The sequence below is a fragment of the Lissotriton helveticus genome, chromosome 1_1 (assembly GCF_964261635.1).
Source record: "Lissotriton helveticus chromosome 1_1, aLisHel1.1, whole genome shotgun sequence".
NCBI lineage: Eukaryota > Metazoa > Chordata > Amphibia > Caudata > Salamandridae > Lissotriton > Lissotriton helveticus.
Window position 1 is genome coordinate 741,553,716 of NC_136057.1, and position 24,131 is coordinate 741,577,846.

General features: G+C 43.3%; 1 protein-coding gene across 5 annotated transcripts in view; it reads left to right on the forward strand.

Moving 5' to 3' along the window:
• Window positions 1–24,131, forward strand: part of NELL2 (neural EGFL like 2) — a 1,115,698-nt gene that overhangs the window by 1,018,838 nt on the left and 72,729 nt on the right. For 3 of the 5 annotated variants that reach the window (XM_078674273.1, XM_078674275.1, XM_078674274.1), the window contains one exon: window positions 2,736–2,876. The exons of the other annotated variants lie outside the window; for them this stretch is intronic. In XM_078674273.1, coding sequence (XP_078530399.1) covers window positions 2,736–2,876 — 141 coding nt within the window. The remainder of the gene's footprint in view (window positions 1–2,735; window positions 2,877–24,131) is intronic. 5 annotated transcript variants of the gene reach the window in all.

The following is a 24,131-nucleotide window of genomic DNA, read 5'->3' on the forward strand; positions in this document are numbered from 1 at the left end:
GCGTGGTCTGTCGGGATGGGTGCATTTCCGAGGGCTTCCGGCCACCAGGAGTCGTCCCATGCAGAGGGGGATTTACCTAAGATGAGGACTTCTGTTTTGTCTGAGTTCAGTTTCAGACGGCTTTGTTTCATCCATTCGGCGACTTCTTTCATTCCTTCGTGTAGGTTAGTTTTGGCGGTGCTGGGGTCCTTGGTGAGAGATAGGATCAGTTGAGTGTCATCCGCGTAAGAGATGATGTTGAGGTTGTGTTGGCGGGCGATGGCCGCGAGGGGGCTCATGTATACGTTGAAGAGGGTGGGACTGAGTGAGGATCCTTGTGGTACGCCGCAGATGACTTCGGTGGCCTCGGACTTGAAAGGTGGGAGGCGGACTCTCTGGGTTCTTCCGGTGAGGAACGAAGTGATCCATTCCAGTGCCTTTCCTTGGATTCCGATGTTTCTGAGGCGTTGTAAAAGGGTGCTGTGGCAGACTGTGTCGAAGGCTGCAGAGAGGTCGAGGAGGATGAGGGCGACTGTGTCTCCATTGTCCAGCAGAGTTCGAATGTCGTCTGTTGCTGCGATGAGGGCGGTCTCAGTGCTGTGTTTGGCTCGGAAGCCAGATTGTGAGGGGTCGAGGGATTTGTTGGCTTCGAGGAAGGCGGCGAGTTGGTTGTTGACGGCTTTCTCGATGACTTTGGCCGGGAATGGAAGAAGCGAGATGGGGCGGTAGTTTTTGAGTTCGGTGGGGTCTGCTGTTGGTTTTTTCAGAAGGGCGGTGAGTTCAGCGTGTTTCCAGTCTTCTGGGAAGGTAGCGGAGTTGAGGGAGCAGTTGATGACGTCTCGGAGGTGCGGAGCTATGACGGAGTCTGCTTTGTTGAAGATGTGGTGAGGGCATGGGTCTGTGGGGGATCCAGAGTGGATGGAGTTCATCAGGCGGATGGTGTCCTCAGTGGAGATTGGCTTCCAGGCGTTAAGGGTGTTAACGGGGGGAAGATGGTCAGCTGATGGTAGGGTGGGTTGGCTTCCGGGTTGGTTGACAAAGCTGTTGTGGATGTCAGCAATCTTGTTGTGGAAAAAAGAGGCTAGGGAATCGCAGAGGGTTTGAGAGGGGGTGATGTCGTTGGAGTTGGCCGAGGGGTTGGAAAATTCCTTGACGATGTTGAAAAGTTCCTTGCTGTTGTGGGCGTTGTTGTCAAGTCGATCTTTGAATGCTGTTTTCTTGGCTTTTCGGATCAGTTGGTGGTGAGTACGGATGGCGCTTTTGAAGGCGTCCTTGTTGCTGGTGGATGGGTCTTTTTTCCAGGCCTTTTTAAGGGAGCGGCATAGTTTCTTGGACTTCTTGAGGTCGTCGTTGAACCATGCGGCCTTCTTGATGCCAAGTTTGTGTTGACGTTTTTTCAGTGGTGCTAAGGTGTCGGCGGTGTTGGATAACCAAAGGGTGAGGTTGGAGGCGGCTTCGTTGGCGTTAGAAGAGAGGGCTGGGGAGGTTTGAAGGAGCGATGTGGAGATCTGTTCTGTGGTGATTTTGTTCCAGTTTCTTTGTAGAGTTGGTTGGAGGTGGATGATGGGTTTCGGCTTGTTGTAGGTGAAGTGAACGCAGCTGTGGTCAGTCCAGAGGAGATCCGTGGTGTGGCTGAAGGAGACATGGTTGCTGGAGGTGAAGATGGGGTCGAGAGTGTGACCTGCGATGTGGGTGGGGGAAGTGACCAGTTGTTTAAGTCCGAGGTTGTCGAGGTTGTCTAAGAGGGTGGCGGTGTTGCGGTCGTTGATCTTTTCAAGGTGAAAGTTGAGGTCTCCCAGAAGGATGTAGTCTTTGGAGGGGAGCGCGTGTGGGGTGATGAAGTCCGTGATGTCTTCACTGAATTTTGCGCGTGGTCCTGGTGGTCTGTAGAGGAGGGTGCCTCTGAGTGTGGTCTTGGGGTCGATGTGGATCTGGAAGTGAAGGTGTTCGGAGTTGGCGAGGTTGGCATCAGAGCTGGTTGAGATGCGGATTGTTTTCTTATGGACGATAGCGATTCCACCTCCTGTATGGTCGGTGCGGTCCTTGCGTGTGATCTTATAGTCATCAGGGATGGCGATGGCGATGTCAGGGGCGGAGGAAGCGTTCATCCATGTTTCCGTTAGGAAGGCGACGTCAGGAGAGATGGTGTCTAGTAGGTTCCAAAGGTCAATGGCGTGCCTGTGGACCGAGCGGGTGTTGAGAAGGATGCATTCTAGGTGGTTGGGGTCGGGAATCTGTGTTGTGGTCGTAGCGGAGTTGGTGACGGTGCTGCTGAATAGGAAAAGAACAGGCTCAAGATATAGCTTCTGTTTACCGCCGAGTGATAAGGATACTAATCTGCCAATCATCCCAATACACAATGGCAACATACCCACGGTGCAATTTGTGACTGGAAGGGCTGGTTAAAAAATGTGGCATGCTGCGCATTTAAGAGTGATTGTATGTTCATTGTTTGAATGGAACGGCCTGACGGGGTGTTTCAAATATACGACACGATGTCCCATATATAATGACTGCCTTAATCAGTAGAGGCATATGTGATTATTTCAGGTTATATCGCAAATTAACATTCACCTTTCATCAGTATGTTTCCTTAGAAAACTATTTTAGATTTAACATATACACATTTTAGTCAAATCCACCGAAACCAAAACACACAAAAAAAAAATGAAAAACGCTTAAGATGCAAGTGGTTCCATTGCGTTGCGTGACTAACTGGCTTTATCCTTTTCCTTTCTTTTTTGGCTACTGATCAGACATTGATGAATGCTCTGAAGGCTTTATTCAATGTGACAGCCGTGCTAACTGCATCAACCTGCCTGGCTGGTACCACTGTGAGTGCAGAGATGGCTACCATGACAATGGCTTGTTCTCTACGAGTGGGCAGTCCTGTGAAGGTCAGTACGCACACAAAAAGCAGCTGCTCAGTAAGGCAGCCAGGGACAATGGAATATAAATGGATAGCGGGGAAGTGACCTCCACACCAATTAAATTATAAAATGATTTGGGGCAATTGCTGGCCGTAATATAATAAGTGCTTTCTACTTGACACAGTTTATTCATTGTGAAATTACCTTTTCAGTAACCTTGATACTCTCTTATGATTTGTTTTAATTTTAACAACACAAAATCTCTCAGTCTGACATTCCCCAAAAGGACAATATTCCTACTTAGCTTCTGTATGAGCGCCCTCCCTTCTTGTAACATGTGGTGCAGCTAGAGGCAGATCATGTGAAAATCTTATTTCTGCGGAATAAAAGGTTAAATCTACAGAGAAGAAGGTGATAAATAACATCCGTAATCCAGTTTCAAACAGAAGGAGAGAAGCATATGAAACATCACTAACAGCATCATTTTTCACATCCCTGAAAATGTAGAAAACCAGCTAAGTTAAATAAGTAGGGTCTCTGCTCTCCTCTCATACATCTCTCTTTCACTGCGCTTCTGTGAATCAGGAAGTTATGGTGTGTGTTGCCCTCACACTTTTCTCTGCTGCCTTTCTGTGTCCTGATGTCAGAGGTATCCGCACCCTCCCCATGCCATTTCTTATGTATGCTTGGACTTTACATATTTCTCATATACTTGCTGCATTTAGTTATAGGGGATCGGAGTCAAGACAGTGACTGAGTGACTTGGTTTGCTTGACAGATATAAGACCGGGGGAGAAGGAGGAATAAGAGACTAGGTCGCCCTCCAAACATTAGATGCACAAAATGGAATCCAAGAAATCGGTTTCCGAGACCTAGCTCATGTCCAGGTAACTGACCTGATTGATCAGTGGTACCTTTAAAGAAAGAAAAATTTCCTTCTAGTGTCCCCTCACTCACCGGGGTTTCCCCACGGTGACATGCTTCATCATTGGGGTCCTCCCAGTTCTCTACGAAAAGGGGCGTGCTGCGACTCACGAACTACGCAGGAGCACTTTGAAAATGAAAGACTATGTGTTGTGCAAGGCAAGTGGTGGAGTGGATATAAGTGAGTTAAAAATACCATGCTTAGTGGGCCTCAACAATTTTATTATGCTCCTAGGCAGGTATATTAAAAATGGGGTGAGAATCACTGTTTGTCAACCTATAATGAGGATTGGTACATTGAAAGGTCAACATGTTTCATGCTACCCCTAGCATTTCTTCAGGACCATGCCGGGACCAGCCCAGCATTTGCCACTCCTATGTCCCTAATTAAGGAAAGATAAACAAAAAGAAATGCTTGAAAATTAAAGCATGCGTTCGTATTAGAATACATACGTTTTATGCTGATTTCAGACGCTGTAAAGATAAAACACATCATTAGTAGCAATCACACCCCCCCATCAGGGAAGGGTCACATAGTCTCTTTTCATGCCGCCAAAAACACATCCGGTGCTATGGTGGATGGTTGCACCATATTGGTGCGTGCAGGCTACCATGCCAAGTCTTATTTAATTGCTACATAAAGTGATTGTGAATTCACACATAAAAACAAGACAGGACTTAATGTGACCAAGACGCTAGACACAAGGAACACTTAATGAATACATAGGAAAAATAAGACTCTCAATATTTACTTTATGCTGTGCTCACTGTTACCTCATGGTCTCTCTGGGGATCGATTCCACCTAATGGACACACTGCTATTGGTCCATAAGAAGGTGAAAAAAGAAGAATGGAGAGAGATCGGTGAAAAACGGAGTGCGGCGACCGAAAATGTCGGTATATGCACAAGAGCGGAATAAAAGTCTTTCCGCCCTTACAGGTTTCGTAAAGCCGTGTTACTTACTTCCTTGTTGGTGAAAGCGCTCAGGATTACCTATTGTCAGCCTCCACGGGACCGCATATTGCTTGAATGCAGCTCCCGTTGGGTTTAGTAAATCGAGGCTTCTGGGTAACTCCCAAAACCGATAGACCGGCGGTCGCGACGGCCATCTTGGGAGTATGTGATTTCATGGTATAATAAAGTGTATTGACAAATCGCTGCGGGTTTTACTCGCGAGGGTTATGCAAGCAAAACTGCCAACTATTTTAGTACCTTATTGAATGTCAAGGCTTAGAAATTTGTTCAATGCAGTATAAAAATACCAGAGGAGTTATAGGACATTCTAAGATGCAATATTGATTACTGACAGATCTGTCTCAGGAGAGTGGTGCGAGACAGCCTTATGAAACCAGTTGGTTTATGACCCTAAGTCTAGTTGCATATAAAACCTCAAGAGAAGAGTTTTTTTGATCAAATGTTAATCCAAAGACGATGAATTGAACCCTGTTGGTGAATCATCACCAAATATTATTTTAAGATGTAAGAATCATCACCAAATATTAGTTTAAGATGTGAGAAAATCCTCCCTGGAGGTTGATCAGTATTAGTATAGTACTCCATGGGGGGTGGGGGTTTGTTGGAATATAGTGCTCCAAAGGGGTGTTATTTACTGGTGGTTTCATTGGTAAATGCCAGGATGCTTTGTATGTCTCGGATTTTTTTTATAAATAAAAAGGCTTTATACAGGCTTTATAAGACCCAGGTCAGTAGAGTTATAATTCAAGCCACAGTCATTATATCAGATCATATCTGTTTTATCAGTGGTAAAATGCAGGTGATAATGCACTCTGGTTGCTATGGACTAATGTTAGTTCCTTAACCCAACGTAAGGCCACCTCTTAAAACAGTAACTACAAAAAAGGGGGAAGAAATGAATAGACAGGATAGTTTCTAAAGGCTCCCCACGGAATGTCATCATTAAGTCCCTGTGTGTCTGTACGGAGTTTGAACACCCATCGTTGTTCACGCTCATGGAGTATTCTTTCATGATTTTCTTTTGTTTTCACAACTTCCAACACCACCCATCTCAAATCGTTGGGTGTGTGGTTTTTCTCAAAGAAATGATTCGTCATGCGTGTTGTTGCTTGTTTGCACCGAATATTGCTCCTGTGCTCAACTATTCGGGTACTGATCTCGCGTGTAGTCATTCCGATATAGTGTAAGTTGCAGATACACGTGATCAGGTATACAACTCCACTCGTATTACAATTGGACATCTGATTCAGCTGCCATGTAGTGTTGTTGTTAAAGGTAACTGTCTTGGTGGTAGATGTTAATTGACACACGCTACTGTTGTTACAGGGGTAGTGGCCCGTTGGTAAAGGTTGGAGTCTAGTAGTGGTGTTTGTGGACTGTGGTCGAGTATGGACTAGGTGGTCTCTCAGGTCCATCCCTCGGCGATGGCTGAACATGGGTACAGGTATGTTCAGGTCTCCACTATTGACAATCGGCCAATGTTTCTTTACTATTTTTGTTACCTGATCAGATACTTTGTTGAAAGTTGTAATACAGATGGGTCTTCTGTTCTCAGTGACTTTTATTACTTTGGGTTCCAGAAGTGCATCTCGATGATTATTGCCAGCCCTCTTTTTTGCATTCTTGATCAGTTTAGTTGGGTAGCTCCTTTATTTCAATTTCACGCTCAAATCCTCAGCTTGTATAAGGTAGTCCTGTTTTGTAGTACAGTTCCTCCTCAGCCTCAGGAACTGTCCGAATGGGAGATTTTGTTTCAGGTGTCTTGGATGAAAACTGTCATATGTCAATAAACAGTTTCTTGCTGTTGGCTTAAAATGTGTGGTTGTCCTTAGAGTTCCATCATCTGCCAGAATATTCAAGTCCAAAAATACCAGATGGGATCTGCTCATGGTATTGGTGAATTTTAGGAACCTGTCCTGTTGTTTTAACCAGTTGAAAAAGCTGAGGGCCTCATTCTCACTCCTTTGCCATATTAACAACACGTCATCAATGTAACGTTTCCATATTGAAATATGGTGTCTATAGGGATTGCTATTATTCAAAATCTTAGTTTGCTCTAGATGATGTACATACAATCCTGCTATGCTCGGCGCAAAAGTACTGCCCATATTGTTCCCGTGTTGTTGGCGGTACAGTGTCTCTTCAAAACAAAAAAAAATGTCGGTTAGGGCCAGGCAGCAGCATTCCAACACCACATGTCTTGGTGTTTTATAGGTCCATTGGGAATCAAAAAGGACCTCTTCCACAATTTCAAGAGTTTCTTTATGCGGGAGGCTCGTATAAAGACTCTCCACATCCAGACTGATGAGAATACTGGATGTGGGGTCAAAACTCTGTACTTTTAATAGACACAGGACATCCTTTGTGTCTTGCAGATAGGTGTCCGTTTTCTGCACTATAGGTCTCAAAAAAGCGTCAGCATATTTAGAGAGGGGTTCGAGAATAGAACCTATACCAGAGACTATCGGTCTCCCGGGTGGTTTGTCCAAGCACTTGTGTATCTTGGGAATTGTATAAAAGTAAGGAGTGACTGGTTTATTGTTGACTAGAAGTTCAGTTTCTTTCTTGCTCATCCAGTCATTAGCCAATGACTCTTCGATGAGATATGCAATTGATATTCTCAGACGTTCTGTTGGGTCCTCTTTGATAATGATGTAATTTCTAGTGTCTGCTAGAAGTCTTAGACATTCTTCTCTGTAATCAGATGTATCTGGTAGGACTATCGCCCCTCCCTTATCAGCTGGTTTGATAGTTAAGGTCCCATTTATTGATAGTTCCTGTATTGCCTGTAATTCTGTGTTGCTTGAGTTTTGGAACACTTTCACTGTACGAGGGTCCAGTTCTTTTACTTCCTTCATGATGGCTTTTTCAAAAGCCAGAATCTCTACTGGTAGATTGCCAGGTGGTGGGACAAATGTTGATTTTTTTCTAAGTCCAGTGTCTGACACCGTTAGATTATTGTGCTCTTTATCTTTAAAGAAAACTTGGAGTTTCAATTTCCTCAGAAACTCTTTGAGCTCGCAACAAAGTTTGAATTTATCAGTATAAGGAGTAGGCACGAAACCTAGGCATTTGTTAAGTACTTGTGTTTGAGTTGGTGTCAAATCAATGCTGGATAAATTCACTACTAGGTCTTGGTGCCGCTCGTTGTTGGTTCCGGGGGGCCTTTGCTGCGTGTGTGACGTCCTTCCATTACCAGGGGTTGTGCCCATTGCAGCTGTTGTCCTGCTTTGTTTCTTGCCCGTTGGTGGGGTTTGCCCCCGCCTAAAAAAGGACGGCCAGGGTTGCCTTGGTTACCATTCCAAACTGGAAAGGGCTGTTGTGGGTACATGGGTGGACATGGGTGGACCGTAGTAGAATGGTGCTGGTGGTGGAGGGCCATAAGATGGACCGTAGAGCTGTGGACCTTGATATGGTGGCCATGGGGGGGTTGATTACCACGATACCTTCCTGAATTGCCTCTCCCTCTTCGGGGTTTCCTATTTGTAGGTTGATTGTAGTTGAAGGAGGAGCCCGAGTTGTCTGACCCTGAGTCTGAACCATCACTGTCTGTGTTGTATCCCAGATTTCTATTGTTCAGTTTATAGTCGTCCCTTATGTAAGGATAGACTTTGTCATGCGAAAAGGATTTTTGATCTTTTGAAAGTTTCACGTACTTGGTGTCTTTTAGGCTTATTTCGAACTCCGTCATGCTCTTATTTAGTTCCTCAAGTCTTTTCTTGAGTTCACTGGGGGTTTGGTATGACTTTAAACGTACCTCTGAAGAATGAATTTCCTCTAGTAATGTCTCCGAGAGGCGAGCTGCTGTTTTTACTATAAGCACTAGCCAGTCCCTGGTACAGTGCCATGAAATAAGCGACCAATCTTTTTTAAATTGTTTGTCGTGCTGGAATATAAAAGGTTCATTTCTAACAATGAGACCCCTCGGACCTGCACTTATCTTGAGATATTCAGCCATCATTACGCCATGAATCAATGTCTTAATTTGTGTTCTTTTTAGTTCTGTCAATTCGTCCCAAATCTGGTTTGCATCATTGTTGTCTCTATTGGGAGCCCCTGTATGTGGTAAAATAGAGGCGATAATTCTATCTACCTCATCCTCAGAAAACGACAGGCCTGTAATTTCTGCCATTATTAATATGGTGTAGAGAGTTTTTTATATTATTTTCAAAGATAAAGTGTCCTGAAGAAGTCACTAAGAAATAGGGTCTGAACCCTATAGGGGTTACTCCCGCAGCTGGGCAGCTGCTATGAACAGATATAAGACCGGGGGAGAAGGAGGAATAAGAGACTAGGTCGCCCTCCAAACATTAGATGCACAAAATGGAATCCAAGAAATCAGTTTCCGAGACCTAGCTCATGTCCAGGTAACTGACCTGATTGATCAGTGGTATCCCCTCACTCACCGGGGTTTCCCCACGGTGACATGCTTCATCATTGGGGTCCTCCCAGTTCTCTACGAAAAGGGGCGTGCTGCGACTCACGAACTACGCAGGAGCACTTTGAAAATGAAGTGCGGCGACCGAAAATGTCGGTATATGCACAAGAGCGGAATAAAAGTCTTTCCGCCCTTACAGGCGACTCACGAACTACGCAGGAGCACTTTGAAAATGAAAGACTATGTGTTGTGCAAGGCAAGTGGTGGAGTGGATATAAGTGAGTTAAAAATGCCATGCTTAGTGGGCCTCAACAATTTTATTATGCTCCTAGGCAGGTAAATTAACAATGGGGTGAGAATCACTGTTTGTCAACCTATAATGAGGATTGGTACAGTGAAAGGTCAACATGTTTCATGCTACCCCTAGCATTTCTTCAGGACCATGCCGAGACCAGCCCTGCATTTGCCACTCCTATGTCCCTAATTAAGGAAAGATAAACAAAAATAAATGCTTGAAAATTAAAGCATGCGTTCGTATTAGAATACATAAGTTTTATACTGATTTCAGACGTTGTAAAGACAAAACACATCATTAGTAGCAATGACACACCCCCATCAGGGAAGGGTCACATAGTCTCTTTTCATGCCGCCAAAAAAACATCCGGTGCTATGGTGGATGGTTGCACCATATTGGTGCGTACAGGCTACCATGCCAAGTCTGAATCAATTGCTACATAAAGTGATTGTGAATTCACACATAAAAACAAGACAGGACTTAATGTGACCAAGATGCTAGACACAAGGAACACTTAATGAATACATAGGAAAAATAAGACTCTCAATATTTACTTTATGCTGTGTTCACTGTTACCTCATGGTCTCTCTGGGGATCGATTCCACCTAATGGACACACTGCTATTGGTCCATAAGAAGGTGAAAAAAGAAGAATGGAGAGAGATCGGTGAAAAACGGAGTGCGGCGACCGAAAATGTCGGTATATGCACAAGAGCGGAATAAAAGTCCATCAGCCCTTACAGGTTTCGTAAAGCCATGTTACTTACTTCCTTGTTGGTGAAAGCGCTCAGGATTACCTATTGTCAGCCTCCCCGGGACCGCATATTGCTTGAATGCAGCTCCGGTCGGGTTTAGTAAACCAAGGCTTCCGGGTAACTCCCAAAACCGCTAGACCGGCGGTCGCGGCGGCCATCCTGGGAGTATGCGATTTGATGGTATAATAAAGTGTATTGACAAATCGCTGCGGGTTTTACTCGCGAGGGTTATGCAAGCAAAACTGCTAACTATTTTAGTACCTTATTGAATGTCAAGGTTTAGAAATTTGTTCAATGCAGTATAAAAATACCAGAGGAGTTATAGGACATTCTAAGATGCAATATTGATTACTGACAGATCTGTCTCAGGAGAGTGGTGCGGGACAGCCTTATGAAACCAGTTGGTTTTAATATGACCCTAAGTCTAGTCGCATATAAAACCTTGGTAATATGCAACTCAAGAGAAGAGTTTTTTTGATAAAATGTTAATCCAAAGACGATGAATTGAACGCTGTTGGTGAATCATCACCAAATATTATTTTAAGATGTAAGAATCATCACCACATATTAGTTTAAGATGTTAGAAAATCCTCCCTGGAGGTTGATCAGTATTAGTATAGTACTCCATGGGGGGTGGGGGTTTGTTGGAATATAATGCTCCAAAGGGGTGTTATTTACTGGTGGTTTCATTGGTAAATGCCAGGATGCTTTGTATGTCTCTAGTTTTTTTTATAAATAAAAAGGCTTTATACAGGCTTTATAAGACCCAGTCAGTAGAGTTATAATTCAAGCTACAGTCGTTATATCAGTTCGTGAGTCGCAGCACGCCCCTTTTCGTAGAGAACTAGGAGGACCCCAATGATGAAGCATGTCACCGTGCGGAAACCCCGATGAGTGAGGGGACACTAGAAAGAAATTTTTCTTTCTTTAAAGGTACCACTGATCAATCAGGTCAGTTACCTGGACATGAGCTAGGTCTCGGAAACCGATTTCTTGGATTCCATTTTGTGCGTTGGTTTGCTTGACTTCATTGCAAAGACACTATGCAGGTACACTCTGCTCATGCTAGCCTACAAGTAAGCTGCTTTTACAATAAATCACTACCTCAATCAACTCGGTGTAAATGGATATCACTGTGATTCTGTTTCCTTGAATCCAGTCTATCCTTCGTCCTTTCTGATGTTTTTAGAAGCATGCTCTTTATCTGGAAATGTAGGCGTAGAGACTGAGGGGGAGATTTACGAATATTTTGCACCGCGTTTGGGTAACAAAAGTGACACAAATTGGCGCAAAATCTTTTTTATCCAATTTACTTTCCAGTGCTAAACTTCTTTAGCACTGGAAATAACAGAAAAGTAATGCAAAGCAGCGGATGGTGCTGCTTTACATTACTTAGCACCATGGGGGTGTACCAAGGGTGGAGCATGGGTGTTCCCATAAAACCACCCAAGATTCTCACACTAAACCCAATACACAAAATAAAGTAGATTTGGTTTAGCATGAGAAAACCAGGCCCTGTTAAAGAAGGCGTAAGGTAGGAGAAATGCTTTAATTTCTTCTTCCTTTTCCAACGTTGGATGCGTGCTGCACTGTGCAGCACGCATACATAGTAGGAAAAGCTTTGCATCTTGCCTAGGTAAGGTATTTTGTACAGGAATGATAGCCTTCCGGTTCAAAGCCTATGCTAGACACACACAAATTCTACCGCTATGGCACTAAGGTGTGTGCTTGGCGCCCGGAAGCTGTAATCGGTGCAAGGGAAAGGGGCGGAGAGAGCCATATCTTCGAAGATATAGTGCTCTCCTGTACCCTCCCTGTCTCGCAACGCAGCGCAGTCTTGCTGGGGGCTGCATGTGCTTCATTGATCGGAGTTTTTGTAAATCTTCCCAATATCTCCCAATACTTTCAGTGCGTTGAAAGTTTTTCAGAAAACGTGCAGTGTCCAAAATCTGCAGAAAACTAAAAAAATGTGTGTGAAAAACTAAGAAATCTGTGTTTGCCAGAGAAAAGTCTAAGCTGCAGTACTAGTCCGTCGCTGAACGAGGCTTTGTTAATGCAGTTTTTAAGAGGACATGGCCTCCAAGACGCCACACAGTGGAGTTTCATCAACCTGCTTTCGCTGAACAAGGCAGGATTCTATCATGAAATATCTGCTTCTTTGTGGCCAAGATATACGGGCATTTTATCTCGGTTGCGGTGAAGATTGTAGAGCAACAAGAGACATGTCAACAGCACTGGGAGGGCAAGCACGGAGTGCAGTATCAGCAGATTATCTAGCAGTGTCCATGACAGAAAGTCAATACTTGGATGTGAAGGAGATTCACCCTGTACTGAGACTCAAAATGGTTTACACAACAGCTTGAAAAATTGAATGTTTGCACGGCTCATGCTGAAACTGACACTCCTAATATTGCTGTATCAATTAACACTGTAGGCAGAAAATGTTTGATTAGAAGCCTGGCAGTATCAAAAGCACCGTGAAACTTTTTAACGGTGGAAGTAGCTGGAAGTCTCAGGTAGATCCTAGGTCTTCTGAGTTGGTTTATAACACTCTATTGATTCATCAGTACTAAATCCGCTGCAGGTGCACTTGTTTGATTATATAGTCATGGGTTGGAATCCCAGTAAGTACACACAAAATTTCACATACTAAGGCTGATAAAATTCCCTACTTTGGACTGAGTTATAATAAATAATGTTTGCAGTGTTAAGAAAGCAAGTCTATGATGATCTTGTACTTCGCAAACTGTTTATTTCTGTTAGGTTTATATTATGCCATCACCTGAGATAGCAATAAACCTGGGGGAACCAGTGTTGAAAACTTGTGTAGCGTAAAGTACATGACAGAAGTAGACTACTGGTGACACTTTTTGTTAAGTTGAGTTGGTGGAAGGAAGTGCATGTTTTCTTCTTCACAATCAGCCACACAATAAAGAGAAGAATATCATTAAAACACTGTTGATAATCAACAGTGGATCCGTCTGCAAATTATAGCACATTCACTGTCATCCGCCCTCACAGATTCTTCTGGAAGAGATAATACAGTGGATATTTACTGTGTTCCTCACAAGTGTCTCACTGCCTACCGAGGAGAAGGATGAAGGCGCAGAGATTGACAGACTCACTGACCAGTAAAAGCACCTCTTTATGTGGCCCTTTTTAGCAGGCATGTGGTTATGAAGTAAGACAAGAACCCAAATGTGGTATTGTTTTATCCACATGACTTTTTACAGAAAGTTTAAGTGAGTGGGCAAGGACAAAAAATAGGAGGCGCATGATTTGATGATCCTAATATTAAATCTGCATTTCACACTTATAATATTGGTGATGGCTTTACATTCCAACAATATATTTCTCTTCTTCATCAGTGTTGAAACTCCAACTGGTCATTGCATGATTTCTAAAGTTTTGAGGGTTTAATCATAATGACAATTCAACTAAGTATTTTTAAATGTGTGAGACAAGAGTGTTTTCAGTGAGCAACCAAACTTAAATTGACCTTCACTACGGTATTTTCATTGAATTTGAAGAGCTTTGTAATAATGCATTTTGGGAAAGCTTTGCGCGCCCATAATGCACATTTCCTTGCCCAGAATACTATTTCCATTGGAAGGGCCATCATATATAGCTAAAGTGTGATTAGATGTGTAAATAAGATAAAAATGTTATGTCACATGAGAGACATTTGTGTAGCTCATTCAGTCACTGGGTTGGCCTCGAAGTCTGAGGGGAATCTGGATGTCTTTCAAATGTATTTATGAGATTTCCATTGCTGACCAGTTTAATGATGTGTTTATCAGCAGTGTGATTATGTGTTACTCTGTTAGTAAAGCGAGTTGTGGGTGAGTGTTCTTGATTGTAGAGATTGATGGGCTATATCAGATTTACAATTTTAGATCAATAACCATGACATTTGCCAACAGATATGTTGAGGTCTTTGGTGGGAAAAAGTGCTATTAGATGCTATAATAACTAGCTAGTGGTGTATTTTTACAAAGATGGAGGTTTGTTAGGTGTTCTGTCTCAAGATTTACAGGTGTAAGATGATGTGTGGTGTGCCGGGGGTAAGGCATGTAATCTGAACTCTGATACCTAACCATATACATCCCCCCTTGGATTTTAATATAGATATGCCACATTTGCCATATATTCCATCATCTGCTGCATAATTTGCAGATTTTAACAAAAATAATTGTGTCTAGATGGAACAGGTTAAATGTTACTAGAAACATGGCAACACTCACTCCTGTGCAGCGTAAGGCGATTGCAAAGGTTGACTGATCATCTTTCAGCTGCTTACTGCTCTATTTGTGTAGTAAACTGATACCAGTAACATTAAATATTTTCCAAGACATTATCATCATGTGAAAAAAAGACAATAGAATGAAATAATATTATCACAAACTGTACTGCAATATGCCACACTATTTGCCCTTTCTTGATGCATCATATAATCAAACCCCAATGCTTTTCAATGCGGAATCTTGTTCGCAACATAGAGGCTGCAGGCTTGGACCAGGAGGTTGGATGAAGGTGACCACTGGCTGGACAGGTAAGTTGGGATGTAGAGGAAGGCTCTGCACTATAGGCTGGGCTCCCCAAAGTAGGGGGGGCGGGCAGAAAATGCAAATGATAGCAAAACAACAAAAATCCAATAAGAGGAAGCAGAGCTATGAATTTGTAAAGATTTAAGTGAAAATAGTGCCAAAAAGTGCAAAGCACCAATGGTATTCAATGGTCACAATAGAGTGGCACCTATGTGAAATTTGACTTTGACCACAGGGAAACCCTAATTTGATTCACCAAGTGGATTGGTCCCGGTGAAAGACTGGAAGTCACAAAGTTCGAAAAAGTATCAAAGTCCTAATAAAAAAAGCAACTTAATTCAATTTGGCAACATGGAACTGCCAGTCAATTACTTTTCATTCTAAGCCTCCTTGGCTCTGGAGCAAATGTTTTCAAATGTTTCCAACCTTTTTCCAGTTGCACAAGCAACCACAGGAGTACTCTTGTAAGTTGTAAGTCCTCCAAGGACTTCAAGTGGGTAGAGCGCACATAGATTTTTTTAGCCAGAAAGAGGCCACCTCCAAAGACCAGTTCTAGTTTCAATTATCACTGATCAGCTGGGATGTGTAGAGAAATGGCCTTTTACATCTTTTTGTCTCTGTAGCCACAAAGGAGGCCTGCCTGCTCACCCTTGCAGTACACGTCTTTATTGTGGGAGGAAGGGAAAACAGGTCCAGTCCTTCAGGGCTCCTCTCAGGCCGCAGACACCAAGTCCAGGCCTCATCTGTTCATCCGCAGGTCCAGAAAATTTTCTGTCCAGGTGCGGTGGGGGTACCATTTTTATGGATGGAGTGACTTTTGGGCACTCTTAACCAATGGGAGCAAAAGTTTCCCAGGACAACCATACCCATTATTTTGTTGCCTTAACCCCTTGGGTGCTTATGACGGAACCACGCCGCCATGAGTCACGAGCGGCGTGTGCTCATGACGGCGTGGTTCCATCATGCCGCTGCTGCTCCGCCCACGCGGCACTAATTCCTCGCTGTGCGGGCAAATTAATGAACAGGCGGGGTCATGATGGAACCACACCGTCATAAGCACACGCCGCCTGTGACCCATGACGGTGTGGAGCTGTCATGAGCACCGAAGCACCGTGCACACCCCCCCCCCCTGCGGCACGGCAGAATTTGCGCCGCAGCGAAGGGGTTAATCCAAACAGGCCCAAAGTGCAACATGTCAGGGCATTTTCAAGATGGCTACAGTCTTCAACCACATTAAACCTGGTCTGTGATGGTTGTGGTTGTTTATGAGAGTGCACTATGGTAATCACCAGTGACCTTCCACACCTAACACTACAATCCAGTTTAAAGTAGGCACTATATCCACAAAAAAAGATAGAAACAGAAATCAATCTGGTAGAACAAAACCAGGGGTTCCTCAGCCACCAGACAAAGGATGCACAAGAATTGTCCTGGCATCCTGTTCTCTCCCTTTGAAGTACTCCAAAGTGCTACGTATGACTCAACTGCCCAGGCAGCATCTGAAACTTTCGTGTCAATGGAATGCTCACAGCCCCTACTCTGCAAATTCTACTGAACACAGATGTGTCATCTCTGCCCAGTCAGGTTAGCCTATTGTGTGCGGAATTTCACACCTCTCTACCTTCTTCACAAGCTGAGCACACGCTGGGAGTTGCTGCAGAGGTAATGCAAGTTAGCCTCCAGCAATGTAAAGCCGGGAAAAGTTACCTTTTTAAAAGTTTATTTTCCATATTTAATAAAAATCCCACTTTTCTATTGAAATTGGATTTCTAATAACAAATAGCAGTTTAATTCCTATTCTCTAGGCACAGTATTAGTTGCTGGCTCCATTCTTGAGATACAGTATTGGTATTTTAATCTGAACCATGGTAGGACATCCAAGGCAGCCACAGTGAAAATAGCTTTTTGTGTTCTTTTCACTGTAGGGGTGTGGTAACATTAATTTTCCACCTGTCCCACTTTTAAATACACCCTGCCTTATGAACTACATGGCCTTCATTGGGGTGACTTACTAATATTCAAAAAGGAGGTCTTTACATGTCTAAAAGTGATTTTTTAACAGTTATCACTGCAATTGCTATGCGGCAGCAGTCAAGCTACACAAGATAGGATTTCAGCCATGTTTGCACTGCCATTGTAGTGGATGGCACCGTAGGTGCACAAGTCTACAAGAGGCATTTAACTTCCGTTCCATAGGTGCATTTTCTACTCCATATACTGGGGGCTTACACACAAGTTAAATGTGCTATTCAGGAAAAAGCCAATTTAATTACATTTAAAGGGGGTGCACAGGCAATTTACTGCTAGTTAGCAGGGGTAAAGTTCACAGAGTTCTAAAACCAGCAAAAATAGGATCTAGCAAAAGACAAAAAGTCTGGGTGAACACGCAGAAAAGGCAGATTCCTAAAATTAGCTCTGTGTTTCTTTGCTTTGAGATGACCTAACTGTCGCTTTACTGTTTTATCTTGCTACTGAGGATGCTTGTTTTTTTTTACCCCAGGTCTGAAGTTGTGCTTTCTGTTAACATCTCTGACTATCATGTATAGGAACACATAAAGTAACGTTATTTTACATTAGGTGTTTGTATTACTTATTTAGCTGCAATTTACCAAGTATGTAGCAAGTCATACGAAAACCTAGTTATGACATCCACCAATTTGTGATTACTAGGATAGAGTGAGTTGATCCATTTTCAATGAAGTATCTGTGAGTTTCCAACTTAAATCATTTACCAGACTCTATATAGAACCTTTCCTACTGGAAAGGTGATTGTGGGGAATGGGTAGAGTAAATACATTTTGGAATACACAAAGAGCACAGGTTGGCGCCTGGTGTGGCCTTGCAAGGCTAATGGCAGGTTCAAGTGTCTTTGTAAACTGTTCTAATGTTACCATCACAGAACATAGTCTGATTAAAATTTAAAGATATGTCCTGGTGCATTTTATAGTATGGTGGTAATATATTTATTAAGGTGCGGATATGCGAATTTGTGCCTGAGAGGTTAAGTCAGAGGTGTTACCGATTTTATATGCATCTTATAAGTTGGAAGCTATGCCCACATCCCAGCCAATGAAAGCAGCTACAGCTCATTCTTGCTTAGTATGTGACATATTTGAGATGTGTCAAATTTGCATGTGGTGTCTGAACTGTCATGTACTGTGGGCCTCAAATAATGAAGTAATCTATCTCAAAAGTGCCAATGTGTTCCCCAAAAGAGGCATCTTGTACCACACATTCCTTATTGTGCTTCAAAGTGTCACTATGTGTTCAAACATTACCATAATTACTTTAAACGTACTGTGTCCTAAATTGTCAAGGTGTGACTTGAAAATGCCATCATTAGTCTTACAGTGTTCTTATAGTGTTCATCAAATGTGTAATACTATACCCCATAATCAGACCCTCCAGTTTTTCGCGATTTTGCGATTCACGAAAAAATTGTGAAATCAGTTGAGAAGCGCGATGGCCACGATATTTACTATTTTGGCCGCAAAAAAGGGTACCAGCTTCTTATTGGATGTCCGTAAACACGTCACTATGAACGTGTCTCCGTACAGCATTATAGAGAGGGAAGCTAAGAGATATGGGGCAGAGTGAAAGGGGCACGAGAGAAGCAGACGATAAGGCACATGGGGTCCAAAAACATCAGTGGAGAAAGGAGGGGAAGAGTAGTGGGGAGCTGCGGGGATTGGGAGAGAATGAAAGGTAGCGTCTATTGCTGCTTTTTAATTGAATTTTTCATTTCTTTTGCCCTCTTGATAATGCTGTTGTTGTGATGCAGTGTCATCAGGTAGCGCATCATGCTGTCTGCTACCTCCATCCACACTGCGACAAACAGAGTCAACGCAATCAGTCTCGGCTGTGCGTGTGGCAAGCCTGCTCATCAATTAGCAGGCAGGTCATATGTTTTAGGTATGTCACTTTGGCTTTCGCTTAAGTGACCTTTGAAATCCCAGGCCCCCTCTCATCCTCTGCTCCCTTTCTGTAGGTAGAGGGGCCAGTGAGGAGAGGGGAGCTGAAGAGGAGAGTGGAGCTGTGAAGACAGGGCCTGGTGTGAGAGGGGGACCAGTAGATAGGGAGGCGAGTGAGGAGGAGAGATGCAATACAAGGGTCTGTGCAGGAGAGAGAGATGCTGCTTCTACAGGGAAGGGCGAGGTAGTGAGGGTGGACAGCTGTGGAGCTGAGGTGACGCGACGGTGATGGCAGAGGAGGGAGTGAATATAGTGCCCAGGGTGACGGAGGAGACTGGGCAGGGAGAAGGTCTGGCAGGTGGACGAGGCTAGTAAAGGGAAAGGTTATCAGGAGAGGCTTACTACTGCTGGACGTGAGAGGCACAGCCTGCGCTTCGGATACAGTCACTCCGGGCATTTTTAGTCACTGACTGCAGTATTTAGGTGTAGCACTAATAGTATTAAGATGACACCTTAGCCCAGAGTGTCTTAAAATGTAAAAATGACAAAACTACTGTCACAAAATGTCACACATTACCCACGTATTTAGCTTTTTTTGATGAATAACTTAGACAATCCACCTGCTTAATGTGTGCCTACCATGCGAATAATTCGAGTGCCCTTGCATAAAATGGACACGCTACCTCTGTCAACTTTTGAAGTTAATACACACAGTGAGACTGAAAGTATCTGAGTACTGTATTAAATTGCATTTCGGCAACGTAATGGAGTTGTGCAGGATATGTAAGGCTTACTCAGAGTTGACCATTCTCCTTCGCCTCCTGGGGGCGTTTTCCAGGAAAAACCTTCAAACAGTAAGCTATCAAGCCAGGCATATTCATTTGGTATAAGACTATCCAGGATGTTAGAGTGCTTTGCATCACACCCACATAATAACAGAGACAAAAAATCAAACACATGTGACTGCACACTGCACCTGTAAGTCATATTGAGGTGGGGGCTGTATTGTATAAGGGCTCACACCCACCCACACCCCCATGCCACTGATCTGCGTAGAGCAATATTTTTTTTTTTTTTTTTGATAATCTTTTTATTGGTATGTAAGATTACTGAATTTACAAAAAGCACGTACATTGCATCTCCCATCTCTTTTTAAGGTTAGAACAGATACATCCTGTTGCATATTACAATAATGCAATATTAACTAATAGTGAACAAAACATTACACGTTTTATAGACCTCGGTATGTCTGCCATGGCATAGAACAATATTTAACATCCTTAAATTAGCCATGGCAATGCACCTCCACCCACTACGATCCTATGCCCTAGGGCACCTGAGGAAGAGGTGTCATGCCTCATGGGACCAGGAGGCAGCGGTTTCCTGGCGGGGTGCATATATGGGTGCTAGAACATCCCAGGGAGAAATAGGACCCCCTTTCACAAGGTTAGGATTGGAGCTGTGCTTCCGTAGAGCCGCAGAACTGTAAACATGCCTATTTTAAAGTGGAATTCTCTGCTAAAATATTTTCTATTGATTTTAGGCTGAAAATGAATGATAATTAGTAAAATAAAGTGCTGCAAAAATGCTGCTAAATTTCCATATTTGTGCCGCTAAATTGTCATATTTGTGCCTATAAATCTGCTAATCCATGCCGCAATATCCTGGGGGGTCTGCATAATTACCTCAATATGGCCTCAAAGTGACCCTGTATGCCAAATAAGTACAACCACTAGGTCCAGAATTGCCATCACAATTCTCCAAATGTGCCTCTTTGTTGCCAGGAACTTCAATCTTATAACCCATAAGTATTATATGCCCTTAAAGTGCCATTCTCAGTGTGAAAATAAAAAGAAAAATTGGAAAGTGCGAAATTATACCCTGGAAGAGTGATCATATTCCTGAGATGTAACCTCATTTGACCTGAAAGCTCCATCATATTCGTAGAACAGGTCATCATCATTTGACAGCTGAAAGTACCATAATTTGGGAAAATGTGGAATTAAATACCTCAAATGTGTTTTTGTGTCACCAAAGTATTCCATCATTTGCCCCACAATAGCACAATATGTTTATGGAATGGAGGGGTTAGTTGGTGCCTGAGGGACTCTGAAGGGACATGGGTGTGTAATTGGGAGTGTGACTGTATGTGTGTGGGATTGTACATGCATGTTTGAGAGTGTGTTTAGGAGTGTATATGTGTGTTTTTGCTTGAGTTTGTGCAGGTGGCGCCCAGTGCAACAATGTTTGTTGGCGCCCCCACCAATGACCACCTCCACCACGGATTCCATCACTACCACTCTCACTCTTTACCAGTGCCCCTTCAATCTCCACATCCACTCTCCCTCAGATGCGTTTAATTAGTTTTATAGTCGACCACCTCAAAGACAAATGCCTTGTGTTTAGTGGTATTCCTGCTTGTGGATCACAGCTTGACCGCAATCCACGTTCAGAAGTAGGTTTGTGACAGGCATCCTAAGGGGAGGAAACCCCACCGGACGCTGGAGCAGTTTCCTTACCTGCTGCTTCTTCATTCCGGTGGGGGTTTGTGACATCAGCCTGGAAGCGATTCAGCGTCTCCCCCACTATTTAGAAAAAAATCTATCCTCCGGTCCAAGCAAATGGAGGATTATTTTCTGCCCTCCCCTGTGTCAGCACTAGGGAGGGTGAGTGGCTTTCGCCCATTGGCCAAAACTGCACATAAAGTGATAAAGCTTGATAAGCAGGGCCTGCTAACATGGCAGGAAGTACGAGGTAAGAGGAGGGGACATGCATTCACAGTGATATGTCACAGTCACCTTATAATGGCATTAGTTTAGTGTGTGGATCAACTAGTCTTGGTCCCTGGGTTACGGCCCCATTCACTTCACTCATTTCATGTATGATGATGACAAACTGATGATGAGGATCTTTTTTATTGTTGTTAATATTATCATCAGAACAATAATGCTAATACTAATATTAAAACTACTACTACAACTAATAGTAATAATTATTATAATCACAATACATTTATGGATACACTACTGCCTCTGAAATCATCCAGGGTTTGTACTTACTTTACAAAACTGCGGAAAATGTATTTCTAATGAAGAAAGCCAAAATTGTTGCAATTCTTGGGAGCGGGTTTCGTGGAGCATGGGCACTTTGAGAACCCACAGAGAGGGGATTTTATGTACAGCATCCAGCTATCTTTCTGTTGAACCACCCCACATTCTTCATTTGGATTTTTGGATGTGAAAAGGATTTCTTGTCTGCACCCTATGTTCATTATTTTGTGATTCCTCTGATTTATACCGTTCATTTTGAATATAACAGAAATATCTACTGTACTTCTAGTTTGTACCTGTGAGAAAGTCATACTTTTTGCCCTGATCACCCCTATTTTTAGACTGATACTGGTGGTTACTGACATGGATTGTGCCCTTGGCCTCGCTAACCAGGCCCAGAGCCAGTGCTCTGTTTAAAAGTTATATGGTAATTACGTGTCATTACAATGGGTATGCCAACCTACTTGTAAGCCCCTAGCATATGATAAGGCATTTAGGTTTAGAGCCCCAGCAGATTTAATGCACTTAAAAGTGTACTGCTGTGTTGCCTGCTGTCATTTTGAAAGCCAACCCTGCTATGCAGGCAGCTTTTAAAATAAAACTATGTCCAAATTTGACTTAGTAATCAGTGGTGCTTCCAAAATCAAACTACCGTATTTTCTACATTAAGTCACCCCTAAGGTCTACCCTAGGTGCCCCAAGGGTAGGGTGCTATGTTAAAATGAGTAGGAACATTAGAAAATAGGTTTTATAAGCCCTGGTGAGGAAAAAACTGCCAATTTTGGGGCATATTATCAAGAAACGGTGTTAAAATTATTGCCGCTTTAGCAGCAGGAAACTGCCACTAAAGTGGCGATAATGGGCTTGATTATAGGCCCTTGTGAATTCCCATAGAAGTCCATGTTCTGGTGTGAACATGGGCTTCTATTAGAGTTCTCAAGGGCATATTACCAAGCCCATTATTGCCGCTTTAAATCGGTGATAATTTTAACGCCGTTCTTGATAATATGCCCCAAAGTTTTTCCCTATTGTAGTGCATTAGTTCCATAGACTAACAAGGGAAGGGTTTATTACACTTTAATAAAGTATAGGTATTGACAAGGGTGAACTAAAATGATACTTCAAATCTACTACATAATAATAGATTTATAAAAACTATGACACAAAATAAGTTATAGAACTTGCTTTTCTGATGTGCCTGAATCAAGCTATAGAGCAGCCTCTCCTGATTTGCCAGAATGTGACAAGCCAAGCCACACAGCTCTGATGAGGTGTGCAGTGGCCTGGAAACAAACAAAGGGACATCTAGTGGTAGGAGATCTCCAAGCTACAGATCAAAAGGCAGGAGTGGGGTTGGGTAGCCAAACTGGTCTTTACATAGAGAAAGACAATTAGGACAGAATTCAGGCCCACCCCCACTCCCTACACTCCCATTCAGATGGGAGCCCCAGCAATTGAATTTGGAGAGGGGTGGAAGGGGAGTGTTAGGGAAAGTTAACCACATCTGTAGATTGGGTTAGGCAAATCTTAAACTCCAGGAGAGATTTTTTCCATTTTGGATTTTATGGACAGTGCTTTCTGGGACAAGAATTTGTACCACTTCAGGGGAAGGGGTCATCATTGATGGTGGTGCTGTGCACTCCATGTCAGGGGTGCACCATACTTGCCAGCCCAGACCCCTCGACAAGTAAGATAGAGCTGCTCAGCAACTCAGATCCTTGCCTGGAAGAATCAAGAAAGATGATCACCCTGCTAAACCCCTGGCCTGCATCAAGAGGACTGCATTCTGACGGTCTGCACCTACAGCAAACTTTGAGCTTCAGCAAAAAAGGAATTTGTCTGATACTGAAAGTTTGAGGAATGGGTTCCCTGAAAGCAATAGGTTAAAAGAGCTCCACCAGCATCATCGCCACCAAGAAGAACCCAGCTGGACAACATCAAGTGAACTTTAAAGGATTCAGCAAGGTGCATTGTGGGTCTTGTAGTCCCAGCTTCCAAAGGAGCAACTCAGAGTTTCTGGAACTTTGAATTGGTGTTGTGGATTCTTCAAGAGCCCAAAAGTACCTTCTAGAAGAAGGTCCAGAAGTTTGAGATTGATTGGAGAATTTTTGTCAAAAATCTCTATAAACTGAGTGACCCATTGTTGAGAGTTAAGCTGGTGACATTGAACTGCGACTAGCCTGGAGATTCTGCTTTGCCCCACTGAAGCATGAGAGCTTTTCCTTGTCTACAAGACCTCCAAGAGCTAACAAAGGCATTGCATTGAGGAATGGCCATCACCGTCAACTCAAAAGCTGGCCTGCTGAGGAGACCCACTCGATGTCCAGAGAAAAAGCTCAAACAAAGTGACTAAGTTAGAAGGGAAAAACTTAACCTGGCCCTACCGCTCATTGTATCCGACCCACTTTCCATCGTGGTCGGCTTGAAACTTTGACTTTGTCTGCGGC